Source organism: Rhinoderma darwinii, chromosome 10 (assembly GCF_050947455.1).
Source record: "Rhinoderma darwinii isolate aRhiDar2 chromosome 10, aRhiDar2.hap1, whole genome shotgun sequence".
NCBI lineage: Eukaryota > Metazoa > Chordata > Amphibia > Anura > Rhinodermatidae > Rhinoderma > Rhinoderma darwinii.
The window spans coordinates 20,796,932-20,817,280 of NC_134696.1; the positions used below are offsets into that span (position 1 = coordinate 20,796,932).

General features: G+C 44.1%; 2 protein-coding genes across 2 annotated transcripts in view; one reads left to right on the forward strand and one right to left on the reverse strand.

The window, feature by feature from the left end:
- The window catches only part of RNF207 (ring finger protein 207), an 81,120-nt gene extending 80,360 nt beyond the window's left edge, over positions 1-760 (reverse strand). Inside the window, exon 1 of the mRNA XM_075839459.1 lies at positions 256-760. The gene's annotated coding sequence lies outside the window, so the exon portion shown is untranslated. The remainder of the gene's footprint in view (positions 1-255) is intronic.
- RPL22 (ribosomal protein L22) lies at positions 272-19,852 on the forward strand. The gene is made up of 4 exons (XM_075839461.1): positions 272-373; positions 7,139-7,243; positions 8,820-8,944; positions 19,656-19,852. The coding sequence occupies exons 1-4, from the start codon at positions 362-364 to the stop codon at positions 19,798-19,800; spliced, it is 387 nt and encodes a 128-aa protein (XP_075695576.1). The 5' UTR covers positions 272-361; the 3' UTR covers positions 19,801-19,852.
- The last annotated feature ends 497 nt before the right edge of the window (positions 19,853-20,349 follow it).

Below are 20,349 nucleotides of genomic sequence, written 5' to 3' on the forward strand. Positions count from 1 at the left end.
ATTGAGAAAACATGGCATGCTGGGAGATTTCAGCTCTGAAGCTTGCATAATTGTGAATTAAGCTATAGAGTATGATAAAGGATGTAACTGGGGATCGGTATAATATCAAAATGAAGCTTCTTTTGATGTAGATTAATTCTATAGTTAAACTGAGACCTTTGGACACCAGTGACTACTTCTGCATTACATGCACTATATCTAGTGATAAGCACATGTAGCAGAGAAGCGCACAATCGCTTCCAATACTCTACAGACCTGCGCAGTAGAGCCCATCGATCCACTCGGTGCTCGACTGCTAAGAGGCCGCTTACATAGCGCATGCGCGGTGCCTTCCTCTTCCTTTCAGCCATCCGAGGTCGCCATGGCTCCTGTGGTCAGTATCGAGCTCCTCACGTTGTACGGTAGAGACGGTTCCTTTCTGCGGCAGGTGACGGCTCCCCAGCTCCTCGCTACTTTCCTGCTGTACGGGTGACGTTCCCGCGATGAACGTGCTTGTCGGTTTCGGGAGTGTGGAAGCAGCAGGAAGGCGGCCTGTGCAGCGTGAGGATCCGCGGCCTGGGCGCAGCCGGGACCTGCGTGTGGGGGAGGAGACGGCAGATGCGGGGTGACTGTGGAATAGTTGTCAGTTACACGGGAGCTGTAGCATGCGGAGCTGCCGGGAAGAGGTGACGTCCGGGGTGTGCGGGAGGGAGGCCCCGGGGAACCAGGCCTCAACCTCCGCTGTACTCCGGCCTCTAGTAACCTCGTCCTGCCGGCTCTACCGTCATTCTCCACATATCCTGCTCCCGGCCTTCTACTGACTTATTACCCGGGCATTATAATGTACACAGCCAGACTAACCTATTATATATATAATGTACACAGCCAGACTAACCTATTATATATATAATGTACACAGCCAGACTAACCTATTATATATATAATGTACACAGCCAGACTAACCTATTATATATATAATGTACACAGCCAGACTAACCTATTATATATATAATGTACACAGCCAGACTAACCTATTATATATATAATGTACACAGCCAGACTAACCTATTATATATATAATGTACACAGCCAGACTAACCTATTATATATATAATGTACACAGCCAGACTAACATATTATATATATAATGTACACAGCCGGACTAACCTATTATATATATAATGTACACAGCCAGACTAACCTATTATATATATAATGTACACAGCCAGACTAACCTATTATATATATAATGTACACAGCCAGACTAACCTATTATATATATAATGTACACAGCCAGACTAACCTATTATATATATAATGTACACAGCCAGACTAACCTATTATATATATAATGTACACAGCCAGACTAACCTATTATATATATAATGTACACAGCCAGACTAACCTATTATATATATAATGTACACAGCCAGACTAACCTATTATATATATAATGTACACAGCCAGACTAACCTATTATATATATAATGTACACAGCCAGACTAACATATTATATATATAATGTACACAGCCGGACTAACCTATTATATATATATAATGTACACAGCCAGACTAACCTATTATATATATAATGTACACAGCCAGACTAACCTATTATATATATAATGTACACAGCCAGACTAACCTATTATATATATAATGTACACAGCCAGACTAACCTATTATATATATAATGTACACAGCCAGACTAACCTATTATATATATAATGTACACAGCCAGACTAACCTATTATATATATAATGTACACAGCCAGACTAACCTATTATATATATAATGTACACAGCCGGACTAACCTATTATATATATAATGTACACAGCCAGACTAACCTATTATATATATAATGTACACAGCCAGACTAACCTATTATATATATAATGTACACAGCCAGACTAACCTATTATATATATAATGTACACAGCCGGACTAACCTATTATATATATAATGTACACAGCCGGACTAACCTATTATATATATAATGTACACAGCCGGACTAACCTATTATATATATAATGTACACAGCCGGACTAACCTATTATATATATAATGTACACAGCCGGACTAACCTATTATATATATAATGTACACAGCCGGACTAACCTATTATATATATAATGTACACAGCCGGACTAACCTATTATATATATAATGTACACAGCCGGACTAACCTATTATATATATAATGTACACAGCCAGACTAACCTATTATATATATAATGTACACAGCCAGACTAACCTATTATATATATAATGTACACAGCCAGACTAACCTATTATATATATAATGTACACAGCCAGACTAACCTATTATATATATAATGTACACAGCCAGACTAACCTATTATATATATAATGTACACAGCCAGACTAACCTATTATATATATAATGTACACAGCCAGACTAACCTATTATATATATAATGTACACAGCCAGACTAACCTATTATATATATAATGTACACAGCCAGACTAACCTATTATATATATAATGTACACAGCCAGACTAACCTATTATATATATAATGTACACAGCCAGACTAACCTATTATATATATAATGTACACAGCCAGACTAACCTATTATATATATAATGTACACAGCCAGACTAACCTATTATATATATAATGTACACAGCCAGACTAACCTATTATATATATAATGTACACAGCCAGACTAACCTATTATATATATAATGTACACAGCCAGACTAACCTATTATATATATAATGTACACAGCCAGACTAACCTATTATATATATAATGTACACAGCCAGACTAACCTATTATATATATAATGTACACAGCCAGACTAACCTATTATATATATAATGTACACAGCCAGACTAACCTATTATATATAATGTACACAGCCAGACTAACGAGCCCCTCCAGAGCCGAAGTAATATATTATATACAGTATAGCGTACACCGCTCCAGAGCCAGAATAATATATACAGTATAGCGTACGCCGCTCCAGAGCCGGAGTAATATATACAGTATAGCGTACGCCGCTCCAGAGCCGGAGTAATATATACAGTATAGCGTACGCCGCTCCAGAGCCGGAATAATATATACAGTATAGCGTACGCCGCTCCAGAGCCGGAGTAATATATACAGTATAGCGTACGCCGCTCCAGAGCCGGAGTAATATATACAGTATAGCGTACGCCGCTCCAGAGCCGGAGTAATATATACAGTATAGCGTACGCCGCTCCAGAGCCGGAGTAATATATACAGTATAGCGTACGCCGCTCCAGAGCCGGAGTAATATATACAGTATAGCGTACGCCGCTCCAGAGCCGGAGTAATATGTACAGTATAGCGTACGCCGCTCCAGAGCCGGAGTAATATGTACAGTATAGCGTACGCCGCTCCAGAGCCGGAGTAATATGTACAGCATAGCGTACGCCGCTCCAGAGCCGGAGTAATATATACAGTATAGCGTACACCGCTCCAGAGCCGGATAGCACACTGACACATTAATTTCTATAGGGTCATGCACACTTCTGTTGTTTTAACGGAACCGTGTGGTCGTTCCGACAAAAATAGGACAAGTCCTGCGCCCGTCTGTTTTTGACGGAACCGTCTGAGCTTTTCATTTATTTGGTCCATTGAAATAGTGGCCTGCACATGGAAGCCATCCGTGTGCGGTCCGTGTTTCATGGATCTGTCATTAGCGGCCGTACGACAGCCAACGGAAGTGTATATGAGGCCTAATATACACCGCTCCAGAGCAAGAATAATTGTTCAATGCATTATAATGTACACCGCCAGACTATTATACACATTATAATGTACTGAGCCAGATTACAGGCTATGTACAACTTTGATGACATCTATTTTTGTTTTTTAATTAAATTGCCCATCAGTGTGATTGGTGTAACTTCCTAAATACATTTTATTAAAAATAATTTTAACTTTTTGAGATGCAGCTGCTCTGTCAACCGGATGGAAAGCGGCTATATCTCAAAAAGTAAAAAATATTTTTCATAAAATGCATATAGAAGTCACACTGATGGACAAATTTATGAAAAAGAACAGCAATGTCAAAGGTGTACATAGCCTTTAACCTATTATACAAATTATAACGTACACCGCTCAGGAGCCAGACTAATCTATTATATACATTATAATGTACGGAGTGAGGCTAATATTTTACTATATATATATATTATAATATTCAGTGCTCCAGGGATGAGGCTCCTGGTTTGTCATAGGCATTATAATGCACAGGGTGAGAATAATTATTTACAGGGCGAAACTGCTGACTTATAATATACGGGGAGCCAGGAGCATGGTGACTTGTAGTGTACACTATGTACTGAGCTCATGTCCAGATTAACAAGTTACGATCGGTGCATTATAAATCTGATAATCTGTAGAATACATTATAATGTACAGATCTCCAGGACCATGAATGGTGAGCTGTGATAAACACAAGTCCAGATAACAAAGTTATGATCCGTGCATTATATGCTGCTGACCTGTAATATACATTATTCTGTGCAGAGCTCATGACTGGATACTGCTGTGCGGCTATTAACCAGTTCAGGACCGGCCTATTTTGAGCCTTCGGGACCAGACACCGTTTAGCCCTATTTAACACGCGTTGGTTAAATGGCTATAACTTTTTTATTTGTTGGGCTAGTGACGTGATTTTTGCGATTTTGTTTTTTCCGTAGACAATGCAGGTCTCCTTTTTGCTATTTTAGAATTTTTAGGCTTAAAGTTTCAAAATAATAGTAAAGAAATAAGCTTTTTTACTTTTCAGCTGTGTTTTTTGGTAATAACGGTTTTACCCTAAAATAGACCTTTTATTTGTGATCGTCATTGTCTACTGTAAATTTACATTTATTACATGTCTACGACAATGATTGGCGGGGGGAACGTTTTTTTGGGGTGGGTATTTTATTTGTATTTATTATTTGGGGAACTTTATATATTTTTTTTCTTTCTTTTACACCATGTTTTTCCCCTGTAACTGCACAGCAGCCCCAGTTACAGGGGAAATCGGCCCCCTCATAGTGACGATTGTCACTAATAGGGCTGTGCTGGGTCTAGTTAGACCCAGCAGCAGTCTCAGTAACGGCACCGGCGATCATGTGACCAGTCACATGAACACCGGGACCAATAGAGACAGCGCTGCTGCTGCCTCTATTCCTATACACAGCGTTCATTGAGCGCTGTGTAAAAGTCATCAGAGAAGACAGAAGCAGCGAAAGCTGCTCCTCTCCTCAGGGTCCCCGGCAGCCACTGACAGCCGGAGACCCGACATTCAGCGGCCCGATCGCTCAGATAGCAAGTTAAAACCCGAGCCGTAAATAGTCTATGGTGCGGGTTTTAAGGACCCGTCCCTGACCGCTGGCCGTAAAAATACAGCCAGCGGTCGGGAACCAGTTAATATAAAGAGCTCCAGGAGAGAGGCTGATCTATAATATACATGATCAGTCTAGATCAATGATCTCCAACCTTTGGCTCTACTGCTAGACTACAATTCTCAGCATGGTCAGACTGCAGCTGTCAGGATATGGTGGGAGTTGTAGTTTTGCAACCGCTGGAGACCACGGGTCTAGAACGTAACGTAATGCTATTATACAAGACTTAACCCTCCATTCCTATAGAAGTGTCATAGCCTGACCCTACCCTTCCTATAATATACAGAGCCGCTCAGAGAGAGAATAGTTCAAACAAACTATGTGTGGGCGAGGTGGTGCTGACAACCTATTATATATCCTAAACCGTACGTTACCATTACTGTTCCCTGCCTGGATTGCACTTTTTAAGTTTTCACGGCTACTCCGTTAATTGCTGTCTAGTGCCATCAGGTGAAACAACATTTCCTCCCAAAATAAAATCACAAGTCGTCCTCTTCCATCTAGGAGATGTAGCTAAGAAATATAAATGCGTTTTGATGTGATTCTTGGAAAGCTGTGTGTCACTGTGGGACCTGTGAGGCTGTGCTCGCACGTGGCGTACTTGTGTTGTAGGACTGCAGCGTAAAAATAGGCTGTGGAAACTTACAATGTATTCCTATGGGAAAAAGATAAAAAACGCAGACAATTTTCTTGGGTTCTTTCGTTGCGGAAAATTTCGCCCATATGCATACATTGTAAAGTTTTCCTTAGGTTTAGGCTGCGGAAATACAATGCAAGTATGCCACGTGTGAGTGCACCCTAATAGCGGACATATTTATTGTCCGTTTTTAACAAATTTACAGGATGACTTCCAAGACTTAGCAGTTGTTTTTAAAGGGGTTTTCCCTTCTTATACATTTATAGCATATCCACAGGAGATCGAGGGTCTCTACTAGTGCCACCAGCCACGCACTCCAGGCGGAGACTAGTGGAGAGTGTCGTGCGGCTCTCATATTCTGTTTTATGGTTGTTATGGAAATAGCTGCTCAGCTGTTTCCGTAACGCCCATTGAACAGGATGGAGAGTGGCCTGCAACATTCTCCACTAGTCTCCACCCTGATTCGGCGGCCACGGCAACATGCCAAACGGGGTTTGGGAGACTCCCTATTCCCTATCTAGGTGCGGGTCCCAGAGGTGGGAGCCGCATCTATCAGACAATTATGGCATATTCTGTGGATATGCTATAAATGTAGAAGATGGGAAAACCCCTTTAAGGGTTTGTTCAGAGGGTGCGGTACTTGCTGAGTACCGTACGCCAAAACACGTGCATGATTTTACCTTGAATGGCTGCGGTGCTTCGGTAGCATAAATTAAGCTCATTAAAACTAAATCTGCGCGAGAACCGCACCATCTGAATAAACCTTTAGCTGTCCTTAGACACACAGGGCGCCTCTATACATATGTCCCAATGACTTCAATGGATGCTGTGCAATTCTTCACCAGCCAGATGATGATGCGTGTTTCTCCACCCTCCTGTGGTCAGCGTATTGGGGGGACCTTGCTTGTTTGCATTACTCTTTTCTGTATTTAGAGTCTATACATGGATCCCTATGGCCATGGATAAAGTGTACAACCCACTTTCCCCCCGTTAATGGCTCCTGTTCTCAGCGTTCTGATTACATCAGGGGATTAGACCACATCTCTGATATTGGGCTGTATGTTCATTCTCCCCTGTATGGAAAACTCCTCCAAATCTGATAACTGGTTGTTCTTGGTTTCTCTAGAAAAAGTCCACAACAAAGGGCGGCAAGAAAAAGAAGCAGCTGCTGAAGTTCACCTTGGACTGTACACACCCGGTGGAAGATGGCATCATGGATGCTGCTAACTTTGTAAGTTCAGTTTGTTGGGGGGCACAGTCATATTATTCACTTCAATGGGATCTAGCCCCCAAACAATATGAAGAAGAGCCATTCCACTAATACAGCTGAGAGAAGAAGCTATTGATCTGATTAGAAGGGAGACGCCTGGAACGAAGGGATTTCCCCACTTGGCAGAGTTGTTTGTGTTCGTATAGGACGGGCCCTGTGCCAAACCAAACTTCCTGTACATCGTAACTACCTATAGGTCACGTTTATTGATGGCGTCTCCTGTATGCACACCTGTACAAGGAAAGCAATGAGTGGGCAGAGGGAACTGTGCTAACTCAATCAGTCCAGGCAGTGTTTGCTCAATGTGTTACGCTAAAGTATTGCAAGTAAAACTAGATGTGACCCTGATCAGCCCCCTCAGGGCAGTATAGGTGACCTGGGCCTGAAATCTACAGCAAAATACATCCTTTGCATAGCAATGGGCGAGTCGCAGCAAATCTGGAAAAATCTGCAACAGATAGGACATGCTGATGATATAAAAATACACATCATGCACTCAAATCTGCATATAACTATTTTCTGCACCATATGTACCGGACTTTATAGAGGCTCTGTCACCAGATTATAAGTGGCCTATCTCCTACATAATCTGATCGGCGCTGTAATGTAGATAACTGGTTTTTATTTTGAAAAAACGACTATTTTTGACCGAGTTATGAGCTAGTTTAGATTTATGCTAATGAGTTTCTCAATGGACAACTGGGCGTGTTTTTACTTTTTGCCAACTGGGCGTTGTACAGAGGAGTGTATGACGCTGACCAATCAGTGACCAATCAGCGTCATACACTTCACATTGTTACAATGTGATTGTGCAGTGAAAGAAGCTGGGCAGGAACAATGAGAAGTGTATGACTGCTGATTGGTCACTGATTGGTCGGCCTCATACACTCCTCTGTACAACGCCCAGTTGGCAAAAAGTAAAAACACGCCCAGTTGTCTATTAAGAAACTAATTAGCATAAATCTAAAATTGTTCATAATTTTGGACAAAAATTATAGTTTTTCAAAATAAAAACCACTGCTGTTCTCTACATTACAGCGCCGATCAGATTATGTAGGAGACGGGGCACTTATAATCTAGTGACAGAGCCTCTTGAAGTAGTTTCTGTATGGGAAACATTCAGCTAATCCGCTGCATGTTCACATGGGCCAAAGGGGTTCTTCTGATCCTTAACATCCTTCAGATCAGGACAACCCCTGTCAATGTGCCCTATTAGGGCATGTGGACATAATCGAGGAGGGTCCCTCGCTCATGTAATACCACGTTTGTCTCACTGGCTTTTTGTAGGGGAGTTAAAGGGGTTGTCTGCGGTGAGAGACTTTTTAATTAAATGACTCCCTTTTGGTTAAGTTTGTGGTGCCAAAGGGGGTTCTCCCTTTGCTTTTACATACTGAATGGGGGAGGGGGGTCCTTGGTGTCTGGAACATAATCCGCTTGTATTCTACTCCCTTATTGGGACTGAACAAACAAAACCTTAGAGTGGCAGGTCCTGCTTTGTTCGAGATCAAGATTCTGAATCTTTTGCAATATATTACAGGAACAGTTCTTGCACGACCGCATCAAAGTGAACGGGAAGGTTGGCAACCTGGGTGGTGGTGTGGTCAGCATCGAGAGAAGCAAAAGCAAGATCACTGTGTCATCAGAAGTACCATTTTCCAAGAGGTGAGTGATACGAGGCACAGGTCTACAGTTCCACTCTCGCAGGGTTCCTGGTGGATCTCATGAATGGACATATATTCTGTTACATTATATATACGCTCTGGTACTGGATATAACGTGTAAACCATGGATCTCTGGTTGTTTTCAAAACTACAAGTCTTAGCATTCTAGTATTCATGATTCTTGGCTGGATTAAATGGCTTTCGTGAGACTAGGAAAAAAGGTCTTTATTCTGCCAGAAACAGCTCCACTCTTGTACATGGCTTTGACTGGTATTGCAGCTCCTCTCCATTGAAGTAAATGTGTGGCATTGTTTTTGGAAGAAAGCAGCCATGTTTTACTAAACCTGGATAATCCTCTTAAAGGGGTTGTCCAGGCTGGGGGCTCTTTTTGTATACTGATGATCTATAGGTGCCGGATGCAGATGGCACTGCATAGCAGCTGTGCTGGGTTACTGCAGCTCCGCTCCTATTCACTTGAACGGGACAGTGGTCCAATACCTTGCACGGCCGCCACAAATGGTTACGGCATGTGCAAGTACGAACAGAAAGAAGAACCATGTAAACGATAGAGGCTTCGGCGATCGTACGAGTGCTGCGGCCCCTTCAAACTGCTGATCGGTGGGGGCGCTGACATAAACGTTTGACAATCTTCTGACATGTCATAGTGTCTTGTCAGAAGTTTTGATTGGTGGGGTTCTGAGCACTGAGACCCCCACCAATCGATCAAACTAAGGCAGAGGCGCTCGTGTGAGCATTTAGCCACTTTGTTTTCCGGAAAAAGCCGAACAGACACAATGTATCGGAGTACAGGCTCAATAGAAAGTCTACGAGCCCGTACTCCAATACATCGGCTTTCCAGAAAAAGCCGAACAGAAATGAAGCGGCTGAGCGCTTCTGCCGTTTCGTTTGAGGGATTGGTGGGGTCTCAGTGCTCGGACCCCCACCAATCAAAACTTGTGACATGTCAGAAGTTTGTCAAACGTTTGGTTACACTTTAATGGCCTACCCTGAGGATAGGCCATCAATTTTAACAACCCAGATAACCCTTTTAAAGCCACTTTAGCTATTATTTTAGGGATTATTGCATTATAGGTATTCGATTCAAGTTATAGGGGAGGGCAGATTCGGGAAATCAAATTTCCTTTAACTTATTTATCCAGAATACAATTGGTTAGCCCAACCGACAGTGGATATAAAAAGTCTACAGACCCCTGTTAAAATTCCAGGTTTTGTCATATCGAAAAATCTGTACAAGATGAATCATTTCAGAACATTTTCCACCTTTTAATGTCACCCATAATCTGTACAATTGTATTGAAAAACAAACTGAAATCCTTTTTAGGGTGGAAAAATAATGTGGTACAATAAATCTGCACACCCCTAAACTAATACTTTGTTGAATTACACTTTGACAGCATTCAGTCTTTTTGGGTAGCAGTCTATCAGCATGGCACATCTTGACTTGGCAATTGTTGCCCACTCTTCCTTGCAAAAGCTCCAAATCTGTCAGATTGCGAGGACATCTCCTGTGTACAGCCCTCTTCAGGTGTCAATGGGTTTCAAGTCCGGGCTCTGGCTGGTCCATTGCAAAATGTTGATCTTCTGGTGAAGCCGTTCTTTTGTTGACTTGGAGGTTTTGCTTTGGGTTGTTGTCGTCCTGAGAGGTGAAATTCATCTTCAACTTTTTAGCAGAGGCTGCAGGTTTTGTGCCAAAATTGCCTGATATTTGGAACCATTCATAATTCCCTCCACCTTGACTAAAGTTCCAGCTGCAGAAAAACAGCCCCAAAGCATAATGCTGCCTCCACCATGCTCCATAATGCTGCCCCGCCGTGCTCAGTAATGCTGCCCCGCCCTGCTCCGTAATGCTGCCCCCGCCCTGCTCCGTAATGCTGCCCCCGCCCTGCTCCGTAATGCTGCCCCCGCCCTGCTCCGTAATGCTGCCCCCGCCCTGCTCCGTAATGCTGCCCCCGCCCTGCTCCGTAATGCTGCCCCCGCCCTGCTCCGTAATGCTGCCCCCGCCCTGCTCCGTAATGCTGCCCCCGCCCTGCTCCGTAATGCTGCCCCCGCCCTGCTCCGTAATGCTGCCCCCGCCCTGCTCCGTAATGCTGCCCCCGCCCTGCTCCGTAATGCTGCCCCCGCCCTGCTCCGTAATGCTGCCCCCGCCCTGCTCCGTAATGCTGCCCCGGCCCTGCTCCGTAATGCTGCCCCGGCCCTGCTCCGTAATGCTGCCCCGGCCCTGCTCCGTAATGCTGCCCCGGCCCTGCTCCGTAATGCTGCCCCGGCCCTGCTCCGTAATGCTGCCCCGGCCCTGCTCCGTAATGCTGCCCCGGCCCTGCTCCGTAATGCTGCCCCGGCCCTGCTCCGTAATGCTGCCCCGGCCCTGCTCCGTAATGCTGCCCCGGCCCTGCTCCGTAATGCTGCCCCGGCCCTGCTCCGTAATGCTGCCCCGGCCCTGCTCCGTAATGCTGCCCCGGCCCTGCTCCGTAATGCTGCCCCGGCCCTGCTCCGTAATGCTGCCCCGGCCCTGCTCCGTAATGCTGCCCCGGCCCTGCTCCGTAATGCTGCCCCGGCCCTGCTCCGTAATGCTGCCCCGGCCCTGCTCCGTAATGCTGCCCCGGCCCTGCTCCGTAATGCTGCCCCGGCCCTGCTCCGTAATGCTGCCCCGGCCCTGCTCCGTAATGCTGCCCCGGCCCTGCTCCGTAATGCTGCCCCGGCCCTGCTCCGTAATGCTGCCCCGGCCCTGCTCCGTAATGCTGCCCCGGCCCTGCTCCGTAATGCTGCCCCCGCCCTGCTCCGTAATGCTGCCCCCGCCCTGCTCCGTAATGCTGCCCCCGCCCTGCTCCGTAATGCTGCCCCGGCCCTGCTCCGTAATGCTGCCCCGGCCCTGCTCCGTAATGCTGCCCCGGCCCTGCTCCGTAATGCTGCCCCGGCCCTGCTCCGTAATGCTGCCCCGGCCCTGCTCCGTAATGCTGCCCCGGCCCTGCTCCGTAATGCTGCCCCGGCCCTGCTCCGTAATGCTGCCCCGGCCCTGCTCCGTAATGCTGCCCCGGCCCTGCTCCGTAATGCTGCCCCGGCCCTGCTCCGTAATGCTGCCCCGGCCCTGCTCCGTAATGCTGCCCCGGCCCTGCTCCGTAATGCTGCCCCGGCCCTGCTCCGTAATGCTGCCCCGGCCCTGCTCCGTAATGCTGCCCCGGCCCTGCTCCGTAATGCTGCCCCCGCCCTGCTCCGTAATGCTGCCCCCGCCCTGCTCCCTAATGCTGCCCCCGCCCTGCTCCCTAATGCTGCCCCCGCCCTGCTCCCTAATGCTGCCCCCGCCCTGCTCCCTAATGCTGCCCCCGCCCTGCTCCCTAATGCTGCCCCCGCCCTGCTCCCTAATGCTGCCCCCGCCCTGCTCCCTAATGCTGCCTCCGCCATGCTCCACTGTTGGTATGGTGTTTATTTGGTGATGTGCAGTGTTGGCTTTGCGCCAAACATACCTTTTTGGAATTGTGGCCAAAAAGTAAAGCCTTGTTCTCATCAGACAATAACACGTTTTCCCACATGCTTTTGGCAGACTTGATGCCGGTTCTTTGCTAAACATAGATTGGATGTTTTTCTTTGTTAGAAAAGGCTTCCGTCTTGCCACCCTACCCCACAGCCCAGACGTATGAAGAATATGGGAGATTGTTGTCACATGCGCTACACAACCAGTACCTGCCAGAAAGTCCTGCAGCTCCTTTAACCCCTTCCCGCCGCAGCCCTTTTTCAGATTTTCATTTTAGTTTTTTCCTCCCCACCTTCCAAATGCCATAACTTTTGTATTTTTCCGTCGATATAGTCCTACGAGGGCTTGATTTTTGCGGGATGAGTTGTATTTTTTCGTAGCACCATTTATTTTGCCGTATAATGTACTAGGAAACGGGAAAAAAATTATTTGTGGGGTAGAAAATGAAAAAAACAGCGATTCATCCATGTTTTTTTGCGCGCTGTTTTTACCGAATTCACTGGGCAATTAAAATAACATTTACTTTATTCTGTGGGTCAATACGATTACGGCGATACCAAATATATAGTTGTTTTTTTTTCTATTTTACTGCTTTTACAAGGAAAAACCAAAGTGTAAAAAATTTATTTTGTGTCGCCAAATTCCGAGAGCCAGAACTTTTTTATTTTTCCGTTAAGTGGTATGAGGGCTTATTTTTTGCAGGATAAACTGTAGTTTTTAATATCATTTTGGTGTACATGCGACGTTTGATCACTTTTTTTTATTGAATTTTTTGTGGGAGATGAGGTGACCAAAAAATAGAGATTCTGGTGCTTACAATTTTATTTTTTTACGGCGTTCACCGTGCGGGTTAAATAATATATTGTAAGGGTATGTTCACACGGCCTATTTACGGACGGACGTAATTCGGGCGTTTTAACCCCCGAATTACATCCGAAATTACGGTTTGAAAGCGTTGACAAACATCTGCCCATTGAAAGCAATTTGCTGACGTTTGTCTGTTCACACGAGGCGTATATTTACGCGTCACTGTCAAAAGACGGCGCGTAAATAGACGCCCGTGTCAAAGAAGTGACCTGTCACTTCTTCAGACTTAAATGGAGCCGTTTTCCATGGACTCCATGGAAAACCAGCTCCAGTTACGTCCGTATTGGAGGCAGCGTTCAAGCGCCTGCACTTGCCGTTACGGCTGAAATGACGGGGCTGTTTTCTCCAGAAAACAGCCCCGTAATTTCAGCTGTTACGGGCGCTGCCGTGTGAACATACCCTAATAGTTCAGACTTTTGCGGTCGCGGCGATACCAATTATGTATGTTTATTTTTTTTACTGCGCTCTAGGGGGGGGGGGGGAATGGGTTTTTTTGAACTTACATTTTTTTTTACGCAAAAAAAACAACTTTATTTAACTCATTTTTTACTTTTTTTTAATTTTTATTAGTGCCCCTAGGGGACTTCAACCAGCGATTGTTAGATCGCTTGCACGATATACTGCAATACTAATGTATTGCAGTATATCGTGATTCTGACAGGCAACTATTAAGCCCTGTCGGAGGCAGCGCTTAATAGGAGCACAAAGATGGCGAACCTGGGGGCCTTCATTAGGCCCCCAGGCAACCATTGCCCCCCGCGATTGCATTGCGGGGGGTGTGATGAGCTGTTAGAGGGGGTCGTCCCCCTCTTTCTAACTATTTAAATGCTGCGGTCGCTCAATTTTCGTCTTGTCTTTTCATCAAGTTTTGAGGGACGTCCAGTTCTTGGTAATGTCACTGTTGTGCCAAATATAATAAATACACTTCTTGATGACCGTCTTCACTGTGTTCCATGGTATATCTAATGCCTTGGAAATTCTTTGGTACCCTTCTCCTGACTGATGCCTTTCAACAATCCGATCCCTTTGATGTCTTGTAAGCTCTTTACGGAGCATGGCTTTTGCTGTCACATGCAACAAAGTAAATGTCAGGAAAATCCTAATAGAACAGCTGAACTTTATATGGGGTTACTCAGAATCACTTTATATAATGGCAGCGGTGAACTGATTACTATTTAAAGGGAATGTGTTGCCAGAAAAACATGTTTTTTTTTTAAAAATTAAACATTTAGTGTGTGGGTGATTAAACATTGTTCAAATTTTTTTTTTTTTTTTCGCGAGTCAGGAAATATTATAAATTATTTCTAATTTATAATACTACCCATTTTTGGTCACTAGATGGAGCTAGTTCCCAAAATTGCAGCATTGCAACATTGGGTTAAAAGCCCTCGCTCTAGTGAGCTCTCAGCTTCCCCCCCTCCTTTATCCTGGCTAGTGCCGGGATAAACGAGGGGTTTGAACGGTGTAACCTCCTACACTCTGTGTCGCCATTTTTTGAGCTAACACACAGCGTAGTAGGTTTACATACAGTAGTAAACACACAAACACGAACATACATTGAAAGCTCTTACCTGCTCCTGCCGCCGCGGCTCCCTCCGGCCCGTCCGCTCCGTTTGCTGCCGCTGGTCCAAGTGCACAAATCCGGAAGCCGCGACCGGAAGTAGTAATATTACTGTCCGGCCGCGACTTCCGGTCCACAGGAAAATGGCGCCGGACGGCGCCAATTTCGAATTGGACTGTGTGGGAGCGGCGCATGCGCAGTTCCCACACAGACGCCGTACACGGAAGTCAATGGGACGGGAGCCGTTCACAGTCCCTATGGGACTGTGGCTGCCGTGTTCCATGTCTGTATGTGTCGTTAATCGACACACACAGAAATGGAACAAAAAATGGCAGCCCCCATAGGGAAGAAAAAGTGTAAAAATAAGAAAAAGTAAAACACAAACACACAAATGAATATAAACGTTTTTAATAAAGCACTAACATCTTTAACATATAAAAAAATAATTTGTGATGACACTGTTCCTTTAACATGAGTTTAAATGTGATTGGCTAATTCTGAACACAACCACACACCCATTTATAAGAGGTTGTTCACACTTCTACAACCAGATTATTGTAGTTTTGTTATTTTTATTTTTCCCCTCTAAATCGTTTCAGTTTGTTTTTCAATACAATTGTACAGATTATGGGTGACGTTAAAGGTGGAAAAAGTTCTGAAATGATTCATCTTGTACTGATTTTTTTTTTACATGAAAATAACATTTTAACAGGGGGCGTGTAGACTTTTTATATCCACTGTATATATTATCAGCAAGAATAAGCTGCTATGAGAGTGGTTTTACACACACAGCAGAATTGAACAACGTTTTTACACCAGTTTTCTGGCCAACAAAAGAAAGGGCGTGCCCCACCATATTTACTATCATTTATACATTCTGCTGAAATAAATTATAGCGGAAATCTATGCCAGCTCCTGGGCCTCTCAATAATTTGTTGCATCCTACTCCTGCTTATTTCTTATTGAGACGAGTCTATAAAACCCCAGTCTTAATAAATTTCCACCATAAAGTTTACATTAAAAAAAAAACCGCTGCAGCCGCATGTTAGCTGTAAGTCCATAGGGAATTATTTATTTTATTTTTCTCACTATTGGTGTTTTTCTTCAAAAACAATAATGCTCTAGTTGTGGTTGTATCCTTAGGCACATGTAGCGGAATTGCATTCGGTTTTCGTTCAGGATTTGTGGGCAGAAAATCCACAATCTATTACAGTAGCGGCAGTGGATGAGATTATAAAATCTCTTCCACGTGCTGCTGAAAATTTACGTGCAGAAATTGACCTGCGATGCAGATTTTTAAAACTCCATTTATGCTGCATAATGGTTGTGCAATTTCCCTTCTCCATTGAACTCAAAGGGGAAATACTGCAACTATAATAGGAAGTCTTGCGCGTTTTGCTGCGGAAAAGCTGCAAATCCGGAGCAAGAATCACAAGCAAGATGTTCCACTAAAAAAAAATTGAGACTCCCTATTCGTGGCGTTTATCCCATGTGACTGCTGTAGCCAATCACAGGCTGCAACACTCGCATGGGCGAAAATGTTGTCCCAGGAGGCCGGCAGCACTGACGTCAGCCCTGGGAGGAGTGACACCTTGCTATAGGATTTCTTCGCAATTACGGATGAAAGTCCGCACCAAATTAAACACTATTTGCTGCGGACTTTCGGCTGAAATTCCCTTCTGTATCTGGGTCGGCTTTCCAGTGATGTTTTCCGCATCAAACCCGACCCTTCTAAGGGGCTTCACACGGGCATGTTCAGTCCGTAAAATGCGGTCTGTGTGTCGGCAGTATTTCCGCGACCGAAAACATGATTACTGTACGGGACAGTATTCCCGCGGGGAAGCAGGGACTACTAGCAACATAAATAACTATGATGGTAGGAGCCCGGCTCTCTGACCGGTGTTCTGTCCAGGAAATATGGCCGACATATGGACCCTATTTTATGGAGCAGACAGGCCAGTGTAAAACCGGACTTAAACAGTTTTTTGGTTTTTTTTAGTGTTCCGTATTCATGTGACTGCTCTCCTATTACTTGTATCACCAGTTGTAGATGGAGTCTGTATAGACTATTACCTAATGTATTGCAGGTCCACAAAAGGACCGGCCCATAGTGTTTCTACGTCGGTCACTAACGGGCCTTATTCCGATGCCATAGACTTTTTACGTCGCGGGATCGGAAAAGCAAACAGAGCAGGGAACTGTCAAATCTCCCTTCTCTCAGCTGCCAGATGTAGCTGAGGGCTGGGGGCGTCCCTGTTCTGCCGGGTGAGATCGATGTTCGTATCGATCTCACCAGTTTAACCCCTCAGATGCGGTGCTCAATAGCGAGCGCCGCATCTGAGTGGTTTTGGAGAGAGGGAGGGAGCTCCCTGTCATCCCACCGATACCCGATCGCCGAGTGTCTGTGTCTCCAATGACAGCCGGGGGCCTAATAAAGGCCCCCAGGTCTGGCTGGAGCGAATGCCTGCTAGATCATGCCAGAGGCACGTCCTAGCAGATGCCTGTCCGTTTTACACTGACAGTCATAATACACTGCAATACAAAAGTATTGCAGTGTATATTATAAATGCGATCGGACCATCGCATAGTGAAGTCCCCTAGTGGGACTAGAAAAAAATAATAATTAAAAACCCACTTTTTCCCCTTACAAACTGCTTTATTATTAACAAACAAAATAAAGTAAAAAAGTTACACATATTTGGTATCGCAGCATCCGTAACGATCCGACTATAAATCTATTACATTATTTAACCCGCACGGTGAACGCCGTATAAAATAAAAAAACTTTCAAAAATTGCTGTTTTCTTTGAATTCAGCCTTAAAAAAAAAATTGATAAAAAGTGATCAAAAAGTCGCATCTCCTCCAAAATGGTACCAATAAAAATTACAAGTCGTCCCGCAAAAATAAAGCCCTCATACAACCGCATCGGTGAAAAAATAAAAAAGTTATGGCTCTTCAAATATGGAGACACAAAAACAAATAATTTTGGGAAAAAAGTGTTTTCACTGTGTAAAAGTAGTAAAACATACAAAAACTATACAAATTTGGGATCGTTGCGATCGCAACAACCCGCTGAATAAAGTTATTGTTATTTATACTACACGATAAACGGCGTAAATTTAGGACGCAAAAAAGTGTGACGAAATTGCTGTTTCACCCCTCCCCCCCCCAAAAGTAAATAAAAGTTAATCAATAAATTCTATGTACCCCAAAATGGTGCTATTAAAAATGACAACTTGTCCCGCGCAAAAAACAAGACCTTATACAGCTTTGTCGACACAAAAATAAAAAGTTATAGCTCTTTGAATGAGACGATGGAAAAACGTAAAAAATGGCTTGGTCATTAATGTCTAAAATAGGCCGGTCATTAAGGGGTTAAACTTTAGGGGGTTTTATGTAAATAAAACGTAAACTGCCTAATGGAAAGTTGTGCAACTCTTTAATATACGGATAAGTTCACACCGTGCAGATACGCTGCATAAAGGTACACCGCGTATCCGCCCTGGCGGCCAAATTGTAGTGCGGATTTTACCTTCCGATTGAATTCAATAGGGAAAACCTGCAACAATATAGCAGCGATTCCGCAAATACAATTGACATGCGGATTAAAAAACCGCACCGCAGGCCAATTTCTGAGCGTTTTTTTCCGCTTATCGTTTACACCGCGTGTGGATGAGTCGTGTCCAAATCTCCTCCACTCTGCCGCTACTGTATTATACTGCGTATTTACGCTGCGTGTGAACTTACCCTACTTATGTTTCAGTTCCTTACCAGTTTCACAATCTATCTAGTGCCACAGCTGAGGCTTTGCTTCAATTGCATCCAGTCTAGACAATCCTCTCTAAGCTTAACAGGATGATACGTTTTACCTGCAGTGATACATTGTAGAAAACGATGAGGACAGGAGAGAGAGATTTGTGTTGCGGATGTGTTTAGATCAGCGGGTTGCTTAGACACAATTGTAGCAAACCCTCAGCTGGGAGAAGTATTCAATCTATATTTGATGTATTAAGCTTTTGGATATACACAATAATATTTTCATCCACTGACTGCAGGCAGATTTGGAATATAATAAGGAATTGAAATGCAGTATCTAGAAAACTCTTTATTGGTTTATAGAAACGTTGGACTGTTTTAGAGAGATGGTTGGGATAGATCTGGTGAGGATCGTTTCTATTAGGGAGCGTTGAGTTAATGGAGAAGATTTCCCGGTTTTATCCTTCTCTATTATCCTGAGCAAAGATCGGCAACAGTGAGCATCTCTTACTGGAGGATCCCACACATCTGCACATCATACTTATAGTCCATTGATTTCCATATGAACTGTGTAATACATCACTTACCCATGTGGTGGCACTGCAGGGAAATAGAACACTTGCTGCTAGGTTCCCCAAAAGATTTTTATGGGTAGGGAACCCTTCCAGGAAAAGTGGATAGTGGCAAAGCCCTTTAAGACTATAACATCATTCCTGTGGTCCGGACTATGGGAATGAACATTGTTGGGCCCTTGTGGCAGTGTTCTGGTACTGCAGCTTGGCTCCTTTTTTTTTTTTTTATATATAGAAAGCTGCAATATCAGACACAGCTCATGGACAAAAGTGGTGCTGTCCCAGGTATCCTAAACTTGTACGACTCGTTTTTGTTTTTTTTAAAGGGGAATGCAATTTAAAAAAAAATTACTAACCTGATCGATCCCACGGGGTTCCAGCATAGCCACACCACCGATGTTTCTAAAATAAGTGAGAAATGCATTGACCATCCTGGAGCCTCTGAACCGTGATCTTTCTCTTTAATAGGTACTTGAAATATCTGACAAAGAAATACCTGAAGAAGAACAGCCTGCGAGACTGGCTACGTGTGGTTGCCAACACAAAGGAAAGCTACGAATTAAGATACTTCCAGATCAACCAGGATGAGGAGGAGGAAGAGGACGAAGATTAAATTTTTAGATCTGGATGAATTTTGTATTACGCAGAATAAAAATGGAAACTCATTCAATTGTTTCAGTATTGCAGTATTTTTATCAAGCAAAGGAGGACACTGTCACTTTAAATGTTTTTAGTCATTGGTTGTTGTGTTCTATATGTTCTGCATATGTTCGTATAAGGTAAGAGATCAGGGTTTATTCCCTCCTGGTTGTCAAACGGCCGTAATGCCTGAACCTCCACCAATTCTACTGAAGCAAATTTAGATCACCGTAGAATTGGGAGGTCTGTGTAATTGTGGCTGTATTTGCCCAATGATATCTGCCTAAGGCCCTATTCAGATACAGATCGCGTGTCGGCAACATTTCCCGGAAACACCACAGTTCAGGGAGCCGGGCTCCTACCATCATTATCTTTGATGCTAGGAGTCCCTGCCTCCCGGCGGGAATAGTGTCCCGTACTAAAAACATGACTACAGTATGGCACAGTGTTCCCACAGGGAGGCCACAGACTCCTAGCGTCATACATAACTGGTGCTAGTAGCCCGGCTCCCTGAACTGTGGTC

Bases quoted from the DNA above. Each gene is read 5' to 3' on its own strand.
- RPL22 (XM_075839461.1), top strand. The intron at 7,244-8,819 runs GTAAGTTCAGTT...AATATATTACAG, and splicing joins TCATGGATGCTGCTAACTTT to GAACAGTTCTTGCACGACCG. The intron at 8,945-19,655 runs GTGAGTGATACG...TCTCTTTAATAG, and splicing joins GAAGTACCATTTTCCAAGAG to GTACTTGAAATATCTGACAA.